Source organism: Orbicella franksi, chromosome 14 (genome assembly GCF_964199315.1).
Source record: "Orbicella franksi chromosome 14, jaOrbFran1.1, whole genome shotgun sequence".
Taxonomy (NCBI): Eukaryota; Metazoa; Cnidaria; class Anthozoa; order Scleractinia; family Merulinidae; genus Orbicella; species Orbicella franksi.
This window is the reverse complement of record NC_138158.1, coordinates 18,748,395-18,764,339: the sequence shown is the minus strand read 5'-3', so window position 1 is coordinate 18,764,339 and position 15,945 is coordinate 18,748,395. Positions and strand designations below refer to the sequence as shown.

The 15,945-nt window shown below is 39.7% G+C and overlaps 1 protein-coding gene across 1 annotated transcript; it reads left to right on the top strand.

Annotated features, from left to right (window-relative positions):
- Window positions 1–1,365: 1,365 nt before the first annotated feature.
- LOC145467157 (serine/threonine-protein kinase PLK1-like) lies at window positions 1,366–15,237 on the top strand. The gene is made up of 11 exons (XM_081450707.1): window positions 1,366–1,922; window positions 5,085–5,222; window positions 6,735–6,845; window positions 7,218–7,334; window positions 8,265–8,482; window positions 9,018–9,113; window positions 9,970–10,469; window positions 11,468–11,783; window positions 12,653–12,782; window positions 14,061–14,174; window positions 14,570–15,237. The coding sequence occupies exons 1-11, from the start codon at window positions 1,857–1,859 to the stop codon at window positions 14,783–14,785; spliced, it is 2,022 nt and encodes a 673-aa protein (XP_081306833.1). The 5' UTR covers window positions 1,366–1,856; the 3' UTR covers window positions 14,786–15,237.
- Window positions 15,238–15,945: the final 708 nt, after the last annotated feature.

The window sequence follows — 15,945 nt, the reverse complement described above, 5'->3', positions numbered from 1 at the left end:
TTATTATTAGCGAGCTTCAGTAAACAACTATAGCAACTTAGTGATGAAAAAAAACAAAACATAAATTTATAAAACGAAACGTGCAATTACTAATTCAGCGAGTTATGTAGAAAAAACATAATGAAAATGTTGCATGAATGAGGTCAGCATAGACTTTAAATCTTTCTTCACCGATGTAATTTGTCTTTTAAATGAAAAATGAAAGATTTAAGGAAAATTGCGCGACAACACATCGGGTCGTTAATGTGGTCATTTGTTGAATTGAACGACGCATGAAAACTGAAACAATGGAAAATGAAATCATGATTTACCTCAATGTACAGCCACGTGTTCAAAAGAATAAGTTTCGTAACTTATACACCCTCAGGTATCATGTTATTGCAGTTTCGTGTTTGTTTAGCTTGATTCTGAGTGACGCTTTTGTTCTAAATAGCTGTACCGTAAATTTTCCTGCCAACAACCCACTCAGCCTGAGTTTATTCAAGCTGTTGTCACAAGAATGGCAGGGAAGCTTATTAGGTATATTATAGTTGGCCGTTTTTTACTTGAAGAACCCTCAGTTTTACGAACCTCCAGATTATTGAAAGCACACTTTTGCTAACGCTCCCCTGGCAAAAAAAATAAGGAAATGTGGCCTCGATCTTTCGAACCACTCAATGTTTTGAACGAATTTCGGAGCCGATTTTCAACCCAACGTTACACGAGACGATTCTTAACGCAACGATACAAATTCGGGCAACAATGTTGCAGGTTTTTAAATCGTTTTCAAAAGCCTACAACATCGCGCCGTAACGAAATGTTACTTTAAAAATCGCCCTGTGCGGCATTTCGCACGATTTCGATTTTGAACGCAACAATGTCGCGTTAAAAGTAGGCGATTAAAATCGACTTGTGCAGGATCACTTTAAATGGTTCATGGTATCAAAAAGCTGCCCAATCATGTGTGAAATTCTGTACACGGGTTTCAGAGCCACCTTAAACATTCGAATACTTAAGGTAGCTCTGAAGCCCATGTACAGAATTAAAAAAAAGTGGCCAAAAGTTGCATCTTATCCTCTTTATGAAAATTCGATAATAAAAAAATGGATTTCACCGTGCCGTTTTTGAAATATAAGTACTTAAAGCTAAAATTAAGGGTGTGTTTTAGCGGGAAATACTGTTCATATGGTAACCTATTGTGTGGTGAAAATGTTAACACCGTGTTCACCAGGCATGAACCCCAGGCTCACTGGTGAAATGTGCCTAAATAAAGTGCTTACTTACTACAGTGATTGGGCAATTTTTTGTTTCCATAATTGTAGCATCAACTGGTAAAGATTGGTTACTGAATGACCTCTCAAAATCTAAGTCTTGAAAAGTGCTGGAAACTGTTTTGAGCCACTTTAAACCATGGGTTTCAATGGGGTTAACCGTCAACTGTCAAATGGCCAAAAGATTAACAGTCAACCGTCAAAAAGGCTTATTTTTAACCGTCAAAGGGATCCACCCCATACAGACCCTCTTAAGCAAACCCGTCATATTTTCAACACCGCGGACATCTTTTCTGTGACGTCATGATCGCTCCAGGTCTTCCTGCTGGTGGTCGCTGGTGTCGTACGTCAAAGTTATTTCCGGCTTGAGAAGGTTCGGCTTTGTGTTGAAACGTGTAAATGTTTTCGTTAATTTTGGCATCCTTCTAAAAGATGAATAGATTCCCTTGCTTGAGCAGAAGATGAGTGGAAAGTCAGGTTGGCGTGTAACGTATTGAAAATACTGTCATTCTCAGCGAAGGAAAATACAAACTTTCGCGGTGTGTGGAGTTTCGACTGAATATTCTCCTTAGTATAACGTAAACGGTGTTATCGCGTAATCGAAAGATGGAAGTTATGGATTCAGGAATCGAAACAAACGACAGCACAAGCGATTGTGATAAAGTTTCAAAGGTAAGGTGATTTCCCTATTAGGTAACAACTTTCCAAATACTTTGCTATGAAGTGACGAGCCTCCTATTTATAGTTTATAAGTAAGGACGTTCATGTACCCGGTGCATTTGGTGTATATGCAGTTTTAAAACTCGACACACGAATTAAATAGTAACACATATATAAACATTTTTAAAAATTTGATCGAAGCTATATTTTCTAATGATGTTTACCAGTCTGAAGAGTAGAGATTAACTAGAAGTCCCGGGGGGGGGGGTACTCACTTATATGGGCTTTATAGGTATATACGGCCCCAAAGGGTAGGGTTTTCAGCCGTTTTGGTCATAAATAAGGTATCGATTTTGGCCATTTTGGCTTTAAATAGGATGTGGTTTTAGCACTCTAGTCTTGAATTGGGTATATTTCTTGGAAGAAGCTACTTTTTCATCATTATCAATAAGACCGTCAACAAAAGCCCTTCATAGCTTATGTTTAGGGCAACTGTGCCAGCCGCAACGGTCGTAAATAGGGTATCGAATTTTTGGCCGGGTCATAAATAGCTAGGGCAGCAAAAATCGCAGATTTTGGTCATAAATAGGGTAAGGGTTTTGGGAAGTGGGCCGCACACTCCCACCCAACTTTTCTGGGAGTACCCCCCCCCCGCTCGGGCTAGAAGTGCAGGCAACACAGTAATTGACATAGCTTAAACATTAATTAAATACCACCTTCAGTTTCCGCCCGTCCTGTCAAACATTATTTGTAACCTTATAGAAAATTAAGCCTTGCTTTAGTATTTACGGCAAATTCATTTGAAAATTAAAAAGTATGTATCGAAAAACTTTATCAAAATAATATTACTAGTATGTACTGCGATCCAGACGGCACTGAAAAACCTGCTACCATCAGACTGAAAGCATTGTACTTACAACTGTTTCACTTTTGATCTGTAACTATGCTTTCTGTTTCTCCGGGCGAAATTCAAGGGAGCCTTTCTGGCACGAATACAGCAGAGGTGTCGTCAATTAACCTGCGTTTACTGTTTAGCGACAAATAAAGTCTGGAATTTCCTTCGCTGGGCCGATCGAGTTGTTTAGTTCTTTTCTGGAAGTTGCTTGAAATATTAGAATCCCATAAGACCGGAAACAGATGAAGGTTCTTGTGAGACGGAAATTGTAGCCTCTTCCAGGCGTTTAGTTAGTTGGGGCGCAGCGCGAAAAACAACACGCAAAACAGCGCGCGAAAAAAATAAAAAAAAAGCGCGGCGAGAGGAAGCGAACCGCACGTTTTTTTTCTTTCGCGCGCTGATTTTCGCGCTGCGCCGCAACTAACTGAACGCCTGGAAGAGGCTACGAGCTGGGTAGCTAAAGTATTATTTAAAGCAAATGATTCGAAATAACTGAGATCAAGATTGCGGGATCACTGCACTGACTGGTATGTACAATATTTTGAGTACGATGAACCAAGCCTCAGTTTAATTATAGGGTAGAGGGTGAGCAATAAGGATACGATGCAGCGCTGGTCTATACTAGCGGAGGAAGAGTGAATAGAGACGCTACAAATCGCAATCTGAAACTGTCGCTCTCATTTGGTCGGAAATTGTCCAGTGCGTTCTCGGGGCCTCTCGCCGGCTATCGTAGGCGCTCGCAGACTCTCGTCAGCTCTCGTTGACTCTCCAGTGTTCTCGGCGACTCTTGCTGACTGTCTTGCGCTTGTATTGGAATCTGAACGTGTTCTAACTTTTCTTCAAAATCGTCAACGATTTTGTTTCATTTTAGGCCCACACTTCCTGGATATGACAAATAAAAGAAAAAAGTGTTGCTGTGAAACAGAGGTCGAGGCGAAGCGAAAGCGCGATTCATTTGCCTGCCAAAGGAAAAAGTTCGCAAACTTTACTCTATTAACCAATATCGAGAGGAATATAAGGAGACTTAACAACAGAACTATTATCGAAGAGTAACGAGACTCAATTGACGCTGGTGTTTAAAAAACGATACTTGTATAACGACGTATACAGTAGTTGTATAGAATTCGACGTTCAGTTACTGCGTAGCGGGAACTGTTAGTCGAGAGAATAGCTCGACTTTTCCTGAAGCGATCGTGGCGACCAAAGTGATCATGTAGCTCGAGGAGCATGGATGGCGCAGTGGTGAGAGCGCTCGCCTCCCACCAATGTGGCTCGGCTTCGATTGCGGCCTGGTGCCATATGTGGGTTCAGTTTGTTGTTGGTTCTCGCCTTGCTCTGAGGGTTTTTCTTCGGGTTCTCCGGTTTTCCTCCCTCAACAAAAACTAACATATCTAAAAATTCCAATTCGACCAGGATAGAAGACCTGCATGAAAACTAGTCTAAGGCTGATGTGGCTTCTTGTCAAAATATATGGAAACCAGACTGTAGATGAATTCCTCGATTCCACGAATACTCACACGGCTGTTTGTGTAAAATCGTTGCAAATGAAACGTGGAGTGTATTCATTGTATTCAATGTAATTTCTGGACAAGACGGCTCTACCCGACAACAAATTAAAATTTCACACCGTTCTTTACGTTTCGCCAATTGCTTCTGAGATCAAGTTTAAACTGCCTGCTTTCTTTAAGTGCTTTCTTTTGCCAACTAGTTTACCTTACATTTTATTTCGACCACAATTTTTCTTAACGCATGCTGAATACTTGGTGACATTTAGAAAATAACTGACGATTGGGCCAATGATCTGCATTCTCTTCTCCGTTGTCGCGAAAAATAGGGGTGTTGATTTTGGCGAGACGACGTAAAAGCAAAGATTAAAAAAAGGGCTAGAAAATTAGTGTAATCGCAGGTTGTTTACGGAAGAGAAGTAAATAGGTCTCATGGAAAAAAGCGCCAGGGTTTGACTTAATAGACAGGCTGATGGCAATTGATCGCGTAACTGCTGAATTTGACTGTGGGTGTATCTGACCAGCGTCGTGCGCGAGCAAATTTCAAACACGCAAAACATGCGTGTTCGCATCACACAATGACGGTTGGACGTGGAATTTCGACGAGCCAATCAGAGCGAAGCATCAGCAGGTACCTTAGCAGATCGTTGAGAAAACATGCTTTGAAAAAAAATAGCTTTACTCTCTAGAGAACACACAACTGAAAAGCGTTCCTACAGAGAAGATATCAAGAAGTTCAAAATGTCGACATTAACGACAAATTTTGTTCCACAGCCGGCGGTTTATAGAGCGTCAGTAGATCGATCGTTGAAGAAGTCAAGACTAGCGAAAGATGTTCCTTTACCGGAAGTTCCAAAAGTAATCGACAACGGAAACGGGAGACGCTACTTTCGTGGTCGATTACTCGGCAAGGTAAGTTTTCTTTCAACGATGTGGCTTGTTTGAATAATTCCACAAGATCTGAAATAGAAATATTGATGGAGCCTTCGCTTTATTGACTAATGGCTGAACGTATTACATTTGTGAATGTAGCGTAGTTTTCCAGTTAAATATTAGAATCGCTTGATTATTGACGCTAAAATATGATCGATTTGTAAACAATATCCCACAACGACTGTATCTATTCACTTGGTTTTGAAAAATTTCTCAGAAATCGATAAGTTTTTAAAGCGACTTAACGTAAATTTGTCAGTTTTGTTTGTTCAGAGCTCGCAAGGTGCAAGTGAAAACTCTCCGCCCATTTTGCGATAGGATGTTTTTGTTAGTTTATTCTTTTCTGAGCCATAATTAACCCTAACATTTCATGAATATACGCTTTCAGCGCAAAAACGTTAATTGTTTTACCTTTATCATAATACGCTGCCCGTTCCGAAAATTTGGAGATCCAACGAGGACACAGTCGTGCTTGACGATACTCGTATTTTCTCATCACCTGTCGCCTTGACATTGTATAGTTATTGTTACAAGAAATTCGATTTTAATCCCCTTGGGAACTGCAATTAATCAACTAAAATTTTAGACCGTACAGTGTAGAAGCCCAGATATTTGAACTCTTCACCAACTTTTAACGCTTAAAATTTTACTCTAATAAGGGCGATAAGCCGCCAATCAGTTGTCTGAGAGCACAGACAGAAGCTTAATTACTTCCTTTTTATCTTGAAGTTCAAACAACAAATTGTTTTCTCAGAATGAGACAAATTTAAAACTGATTTTCCAATTTGTGCATGCTGATAGAAAACTGTCACTGGCGTTACTTTAGTACTGTACGATTATTTTTTTCGGTGCGCTAAAATTAGTGTTGATTTTAAATGACTAGCTGGTGTTGAGTTTGTTTTCCTTTTTTACACCACAAAAACACATTTTATAGCTACTTTATAATTAATTAAGTGCAATCATCAAGAGACCATTTATATGGCGGAAATCTCTCTTTGTTTTTTTAAGGTTAAATTGCGCGTGTTGTGGTACCAGTCTCAATTCGCTCCCAGTACTCTGATTGCGGCTGATAAAAGCTGGCAACTCGACAAGACTTGAAAAGCGTTCTATCATTTATTTCAAGGTACACCGATTTTAGAGCCAAAAATCTGTATGTTTATGTGACGGTTTGAAGGTGTGAAAACTTAATAAGTAGATTTGCACGGTAAAAAAAGTCGCTGGCTTTGCCATCTGGCGTACAAATCCGTTTTAACGTTCAAACAGCCTTCAAATTAATCTCGCGCTCAAATGTCAATGAACTTAAAACTGGCGAGCTATCTTACTAACTTCGTCAAGGTTTTTCCATTTCTGACATCTGTTCTTTTCTACGAACATTTTTTGTGTGATTGATGGATATCTACAAGACCTCGCCGAGAGCTAATACGCGTGTTTCTTGCATCGTGTGAAACATAACTTGATATCGTATCATTGTTCTTTTTTCTCTCCTCCCAGGGTGGATTCGCTCGTGTTTACGAAGTAACCGATATGTCCACCAATAAAGTTTACGCTCTGAAAGCTGTACCAAAGGCTAAACTCACAAAGTCTGCAGACAGGTATAACAAGGTGAGCAACAGTACTGTTTATAAGAGGGACGATTTCCGCTGCTCTTAAGTAAGTTATTGTTGTCTTGATTTCTTGCATGTCAACCCAAATTGATATTTTGGCTGGACGTGGTTAGAATTTGTAAAAACTAAGGAGGGAGAGGGGGTAGAAGGGCATAAAGGATGGACTTGGTTACAGTTTGTGAGATCGAGGAGATGTTGGGGTGCCGCATTTGCATAAAGTTTTATAGATAGACGTAATGGATTCAAACCCCATTCAAGTCTAAATGTTTCTCAGGATTTCTCTTCACGACTGCTTGAAGTTTCGTGTATAACTTCAGTGATCTTTTACGTATTAACTATAGGAACTACAAATGAACTGTTTATCTTGCAGATTGAAACGGAAATTGAACTTCATAAGAGTCTTCGGCAACGTCACGTGGTCGGTTTTCATGGCCATTTTGAAGACGATCAACACGTGTACATATTACTAGAGCTCTGTAGCCGGAAGGTAACTTATTATAGGAAATTAACGCTCGTGTTAATTCACGTATTTGAAATTAACGCGACTTAAGTTAACGCGAATTGAGGGTAAATCTGCTTCCTAATAAAGGAAACTAACGCGAGAGAGGGGGTAAAATTTCAAAATGAGGGAATTTAACGCGGCTGCTACCCCCCTCCCCACCAAAAGAAAAAAATAAAAGAATTTGTTGAGAGCAGGAACAAATTTATTTTAACATTGTAAAGATGACAGCGAACACGAAAAATATTCGTTTGAAGTACAGTAAACGATTTACTAATATGAAAGATTGATGTGAAATGTAAAGTGCGCGAATAAAATTTATTGTTTGGCTGTGTCAAGAATGTCTGGAGTGTGTCATAGACTTGGGGGGAAATAACGGTAATTAACGTCGCGGAAATTAACGCGCAACTTAATTAACAGCGCGGAAATTAACATCAACATTAATTAGCGCGACTTAAACTAAAACGCATTTTTGAAATTTGCGTCAATTTCATGAAGCGTTAATTTTCTGTAAATTTATACTGACAAATGCCTATTGCTAGTAACGTCTCTTATTAATTAGAGCAGTATTCCTAATTGGTTAAAAAAAATCTTTTCAGTGCTCAAAACATTCAGAACAATGCTACTGGTTTTTAACCAATCAGTAGTAAAATTCACCAAAACACGTGCCGCAGTTAAGTGCGTTTTCCCGCGCTTCACATAGGTTGTACGATATCCCGCGCTTTGCACCCCAGTGCATATTCCCCGCGCTTTAAACCCTGCTGTCTATTTCCCGCGCTTGACACAGGATGCTCGCTTTTTCTTTGAATTTGATTGGCTCATCACGTTTCTTATGTTCACTGTGATTGACCAGATGCTATAACTGGGAGATCTATTTAATCGCTACTCTTTTGTAATACCTTATGTGTTTTCTCGTAGTCCTTAGTGCAGACGCTCAAAAACCGTGGAAAGCTAACGGAACCCGAAGTGCGATACTTAATGTATCAAGCCGTACAGGCCTGCTCGTATCTGCACGCCCAACGTGTGATACATCGTGACATCAAAGTCGGTAACTTTTTTCTCAATGCTGACATGGAATTGAGGCTTGGTGACTTTGGCTTAGCAGTGAGGCTGAAGGAAGGCGAAAAGAAGATCAAGTAATTAAAAATACCACGTCACATTTAAAATTAAGTATGCCGGCAATTTTCAGTTATTACATCCCTCGACTTACTAATTTAGCATAAAGTGAAATTCTCTTTTCGTCCTGTTTAAAATTCCAAAGAAAGGGTGGAGGACCATTTCAGAATCTATTGAAAATTGTTTGCCATCACATGGAAAGAAAACTCTAAACAGTAGTTTAGTAACGTGGAAAAATCCCTAAAGAAACAATAATAAACCAAAACCTGGTTAAGATTGGGAAAGATTGAGAGTCTTAAAGGAGTTAACTTGGACATATTGCAACCAAATTAGACCATTTTCATAGTCTACACTGATCTACCAACTAGAGTTCTCGACAAAAGTCTAAAACCAATGCGCGCGCAGATTTGCTAGTTACATCTTGAACAGAATAAACCCGCCAAAGATAAGCTAATCTTATTTTCGAGGAAAGCTCTAATACACGAGTGGTGTTCGCCAAGATTTATTTTATAACAAGCTCTATATATTCTTAAGTGACTATTTTCTTCTTTCCAGGACAATGTGTGGTACACCAAACTACATTGCTCCAGAGGTTCTGACTAAAGAAGGGCATAGTTACGAAGTGGATACGTGGGCTTTAGGCTGTGTCATGTAAGTCTACTTGAAAAGTCATCCTGAAAAATGGGAGTACCCCAAACTAATCCTTTGAGAGTTAAACTCTGTTTTCTTGTAAGAACTTTCTTTTGTTCCAATACATTTTTTATGGCTCCTGGCTATGTGAGTGAGAGCACTTTACAGGGATATCTAACGACTTCACCAAGGTCATTTTTCTTAGCAAGTGCGATAGAAAATTCACCCGATAGAGGAACGAACTCTGAAACTGAAAAGTAAAATTCAGTTACCAAGTTGAAAGGATAACAACGTAAGAGACCTGCTTTCCTATAAATGGTGCATTTAAAGGTTACAATACTTAAGATATCCAAACACTACACCTTGAAGTAAATTATCGGTCAATATTCAAGATATTCCTCCCATATACTTTCTACAGTTTGCAAAGTCTCAAAATCTCCACAATTTTTATCGAGTTTCTGTCATTACCAGAATAAGTGCACAATGCAATTTCATACCCATTAAACCCCATACTGAGATTTGCAAGGCAAACATGTCAGCTGCGGAAAAGTATTTATTTTCATAGCCTGGATAAAAAGATATCTTATTTGGCTCGTCGATCTCTTCTCTCGTTGAAGAAAGGTCTGACATTTCCCCCCCCCCCCCAAAAAAATATTCCATTCTGATGACGCAGCTTATCAGAGATCCGTGTAGCTTCTCTGATTGGTTAATACTCGATACGCGTAAGGATCAACCAATCAGATCTTTGTCTGAGACATACTTCATAAGAACGTTTCTCGCGCCAAGGAAAAAGTGAGCGCACGAAATATTATTAAGTCTACTGTAGCTGGTGATTATGTTTTTATGTGATAACAACGCATTTTCTGTTGTTTTTCAGGTACACACTGTTAATTGGACATCCCCCTTTTGAAACGAAGTCTTTAAGAGAGACCTACAATCGAATAAGAAACAATGAATACACGATTCCCTCTCGTATTTCGGACAGCGCGGCGAAGCTCATTCAAAAAATGCTACACGCAAATCCCGCCAAGAGGCCGTCGCTTAGTGAGATTCTCGCCGACGAATTTTTCAAGAAAGGATTCTTCCCAAACCGACTTCCAGCCTCAGTGGTGACAACATCGCCCAAGTGGTCTGAATACGAGAAGAACGGAGATTCCGAGAAGAAAATATCTAAAGAAGCGATTAAAAAAATATCAATGGCTTTGTCGCGACAAATGACACTTGGTACGGACGAGAACGAAGATCCACTGGGAAAAGATTGTTACACCGAAGCAGTGATTAACGAGGACATTGGGAAACCGGTTTCTTCAAGTGAAAAAGACAGTGGATTAAGTGAAATTAATGAAAGCTCGTGTAATCGGGATACAGGACAAGAAGGTAAAATATTGCAATAAAATTACCTTTTTCTTGGATGTTAGCAGGGTAAATGCTTTTTTTTAAAGGCATATAATTTTTTTTTCGTACTTTGTTGCCGGTTGCTAATAATTACATCACAAAATCATTGCTTGACATCAAAATTCTAATCTCTTGTTTTCATCTGTGTGCAGTACGGAACATTAGCGAACGTCAAATACCGAACTCAGTTGATAAATTCTAAACAGTATGCAGCTGCTCAAAAAAAGTGCGAAACGTAAATGGGCGACATCTTGAAGTGGACGTAGAAAGAAAATCGGGAGCTTCGGTCAAAGGAATGTGTGCAAAAACTTATCAGTCTCGGAAACGATTTAAACCGTACTTTTTGACACATGCGACAGGCTTACGACAATTGTGCGAAGTCAATTCAACAATTTCGTAAGCAACGTTAGGGCGCAGGCAACTTTTCCTTCGTCATCTACGGGTACCACAAACTCACAAACCCGGCCACCAAGAGGGGTCGGGAAACTGCCATATGAAAAGTCGGAGATGCTCTTCATCTCGCGTAGGGGTGTAAATCAAGGATTCTGGTCTTATTTAGGGTGTTCATTACGATGCACCGCTATTTTTAGCTGTATCTTTTAGAGGTGCACTCGATCCAAGAAATAATGATAATAAAAAACGCTCTTATTTCCGCTTTTAAGCTCGATTTCCGTCAGCTCAGTCTCCTGGGTCCGGTCCACCAGCGTGGGCTCCTTTCCCGCACAGCTGCTGGTAACGTGATCGAGCCAGGTCGAGATTGGTCTCCTTTACGTACGGGTTCAGATCAAATTGTCCAACAAGAATCCCCGGACTTCTTACATGAAAGTCTCCCCCGGTGCCGCAGAGGGGTTTGAATTGGGAATGCTTCTCGAAGACTTCACAACAACTCTTGCGCATCATGTTTGCCATTGGCTATACATTTGTTCACGATAGTTTTGACTTTCCTTGTTCTAAGTAAGCCATTTTTTCTTATTCTTTAGGTCAGAAAAGGCTAAAATACTTTCCGCCGGATAACTTGATGTCCAAACTTTCCAACTGCTTGGAATGCCTTGAAGAACGCCAACAGACAACTCCCTGCAAATCTTCAGAACCAGGAGCGAAAAGGCCCCCCTGTCACTCATCGGGAAATATTAAGAAATCCGGGGGGACGCTACTGCGCGATGCACCCAAGTCTTTATTGGTTACGAAGTGGGTTGATTACAGCAATAAATATGGATTTGGAGCCCAGTTGTCGGATGGGAGTGTCACTGTCAGGTTTAATGACTGCACTAAGATAGCACTCTCGCCTGGTAAAAGGTTAGTACAATTCCTCTAGCAAACACCTCTCGCGTCTCCCTCCCTCCTATCAATCCTCCATATTCCTCTCCCCACCTCCCACGTAATGCCTCATATGGTGTTTGGGAGGGGAAGGAGAGGTAATGTGGTGCGATGAATGAAGCTGGGAGTGAATGATTCTTCTCATGACTTGGGACAATTTGCAACAATTAAACGCGATAAATGTAACTAGGTTCCACAACTCGCCTTGCAAACTTAGCTTCAAGGGCGTATTTTATTTTTTGACGAATTCATGTCAAAAAATACAGAAATTACAGAATTTTCATCTTCGCGTTAATTTAATCATTGACACAGTTGAAGTGCATTTCTGCGCACTTCAATACTTTTAAAAATGGTGGTATGGGTATTCAGCTTTTTGGAGATGAATCCATCGTGACTCCGCAGGCCTTCAAACTTGCAACTTCAATCTTCTTGTTTCTCTAAACAAAACCTTTAGAGCCAGGTCCTCGCAGCTTAAAAGAGTCGCGTCACGGTTTACGCATTTTGAAAGGTTTAGCCTCAATTTATCAAGTTCGACGTTTGTAATCCGTGTTAATCTTCTCCATCCTTAACCATCCTTGTTCTTTTATGGTTGAATATTATCTCTTTGGTTTTTTTCTATCTTAGTAAACTACTGTTTCCAGGTTAATTGTTTCCTTCAATTTAAAGGTAATTTTGTACCCGGCTTAAAGAACTCAAAATGTCGCGACTGAGTTCCTTTGATCATCCCGGCATCCTTTCAATCGTTGACCACTCTAGGGTGAATTAACTCGTAATCAAACTTCATGTTCCAGTGTTGAGGTGGTCGTCGTTGCTGTCATTTAGCTAACTCTTTGGTATGTTCTCAACAGTACTGTACATTATTGCGATCAAGTGAACAACGCATGTCAGTTTAGGGCGTCCGCTGTACCGACGAACTTACAGGCGAAGTTTATGCTGCTCAGTTACTTTGCGAATTACATGGACAAGCATTTGTTGAAGGTACGCTTTCTTATTAAGATCAAATAAGGTTCACAAATTCGAGGGAGGTCAACGTGGCTGGCTCGTGGTCAGTAGGATGAACTGCGAGAGGTCTGGGTTCGAGCCCAGTTGGGTTGATCCTGTCACGGTATACTGTGACAAGACTCTTATTTCTCACAATGGTAAATGCCTCACTTTAACAAGGAGTACAGGTATAAATGGGTATGAATTAGTTTCTTTTGAAATTACAAGTCTCGACGAGGCTGATGTAGATTTTGAAAAAAATTCTCGCCTAAAAATTTGGAAAGCGCGAGCTGAAGATTTTGCTACAATATGTTGCGATCGTTTCCATTCATTCCTGCCTTTACCTTCCTCGCTTCCAAACTGATTTTTAACAAGAATCCTGTTTTCCTCAGTATAATGTTTTTTTTTCAAAATAAAATTAATGTTATTTGCTGGTTCAGCCTGGGACCCAGTCCTTCGCTCTCTCGTACTCTATTTTGGCGCGAAATGTCATGACATCATTCTCGTCTCCAAGGCTACTCGTCTTAAAACACGTGACCAAAAGAAACGGAGGCTCTGGGGATGAGAATTTCGTGACATCATTAAATGAAATTCAAGACAAAGAGGAGGACTAAGGGCTTGTTTAAAAGGAGAGAGTTACCCTCGCAAGCGGGTTACCTTAGCGCTCACACATTTCCTCTTTTTTCCTTTCGTCGTGTTTACAAAGCAGCTAAGGTTACTCGGGTGGGCAGGTTAACTTTTTCCCTTGTAAACATTCCAGGTAGGGTTAACCCGCCTACCCGGGTTAACTTTCTAATTATATACATTTCGCCGATAAAAGTAGAATATAAAACTTTAAGGTAAAAAGCTGTTAAAATTATGAGTCTAAACGTTTTCGATCTGTTTGATCATCATCAGAGTGATGATGATCTGATGATGATATTTCTGATGATGATCAAACAGATCGAAAACCTTTAGACTTTACAGCTTTTTACCTTAAATTTTTATAACTTTCTAATTGTTTCCAGACACTTTGAGTGTAAACGCGCATTAAGTTGTCTCGGGTTGTAGGGTTACCCTACCTGTGAAATTTTGCTCTTAAACCCGGGCTATGTTTTGCCCTCTAGCTTGCTTGAGTAACCCTCCCTCCTTGTAAACAGGCCCTAAGTGCTAGCTGCTTATGATCGTGTATAAAAACGGTATTTGCGCTCTCCTCAGATAGTCATTCGATTCCTTAACGCCATGGCCAGTATTATTTCCTAGTTCCGTAATCAGAAAGGTTATTATTTTCTACAGGGCGGTGATTCAAAAGGCGTGACTTCCACTGACCAGAAGAGCTTTCCCTTTGTAGACATCTGGTTTCGAACGGATATTACCATGGTGATTTATCTTAGCAACGGGACCATACAGGTACACTTAGCAGTGTAATTATTCAGGTTTTAGAGAACTGAATAAGAATAAAAAGAATCCGAAAGTTATAACGGGGTTGTAACGTGGTTGTGATTTTGTCTTTCTTTATTTTAATTTTGGTTATTATTATTATATTGGCTCTGATTGGCTACTTCTAAGGCATTATTCTGCCGCAATGTCCACGGGCCGATTACAGGCCTGCAAACACAACGCAAAAAGCCATATAATAGACAACACACTAACAAAAAAAAATATTAACTTATTAAAAACTTATTAAAACAACTCATTAACTTCGCTATGGCAAGGCCTCGGTCTGAGGTTTTTCCATAAAAGACCTCACTCTCGGTTAATAAGTAGGTAAGACTAAATGCGACAATTTATTTATTTCCCCACAGGTAAATTTCTTCAACGACCACACTAAGATTGTTCTTGTTCCAGGAGCCGGAGATGTTTTAGTTATCTACATCGACAAACAGCGCGAGGGAACAAGTTACCTTATGTCTGATATAAGCTCGCAGGGCTGCGCGTCGGAAATGGTTGAAAGACTTCGCTATTGCAAAAGAGTCTTGAAAAAGGTCTGGGACCTAGTGGAAGAAGAAAACAATTCTTGAATTGTTGCTGACATGTAGGGCGCAATTTCATCTGTTTTAACTTAAATACGTGGACAAAATAGCAAATCAAATACAACGCAATAACTATGCAATTCAACTGATATGAAGCGTGTACGAGTTATGTTCATTTGAAGAGATTTGTTTATTTATTTGTTTATTCAATGCTAAAAGGCTAATTTATGACGCTGTGTTAAATGAAATATAAAATATAGCAAAGGAATTAATTATATCAACAAAGAAATTGAATTATATATTTATATGAACGGTTCGGTGAGAAAGAGAGCGTTTATGAAGATAGATGACTCGTTCAGTATTTAGGCATATCAAAAAACTTGAACGGCCTTCAAAAGTTAAATAACTAATAGAAGGGTCGACATATGGAGCATAACCAGTTATATGAAGACTGAAGGATTTTACGATGAGAGGAAATAAAGAGGGACATATTTAATTGTTTTCTTGCGAGTCTCTTGTACAGGACAGTCAAACGTACTGCGCAAGTGCAGATCCCGCCGTTATTCCCGCCAAAACTCATTCTCGTCCCCAGCGCTACTCGTCTTAAAAACGGAGGCTGACGAGAATCTCGTCTCCAGATTCCGCGCTCCTCTTGGTCAGCACTCCGCGTTTCTTGGTGCTGACCAACCCACGTAAAATCGCCTAAATATCTTTGCGGAAATTCTCAAAAAAAGTTCCAAATACCACAAAAAAAACGTTTCAAAATTTAAACCCTCTAAGTAGATGTTTTTTTTAAATGCAGATTTTGAATCAATTCGACCAAAATTTTCAAACTTTTGTTGCAGTAGTACGTAGGGGTTGAGAAGATTACTCAGGCACGTCGACGTTACCAGCATCCGCCATGTTGAGAAACTGCTGCTTTAGCACTTAGTGATATGGAATACGTTTTTGAAGTGGGTAGTTGATCGGGTATAGAACTGCGTATTGTTTTAAGAACACTAATAGCGAGGAGCACACAGGGCTACGCCAAAAAAACTATGACTATTTTTAAACCGTTTCTCTAAGTTTTCTAAATATCTTAATATTTTCTAAATATTTTGGAAACTTCTAAATATCCCCCAAAATATATAGAGGATATTACACGGTGGCGAGAAGATATGAATTTTATGTTCGAGTGGCAAGAACAATATCTCACTCGTTCTCTTCGC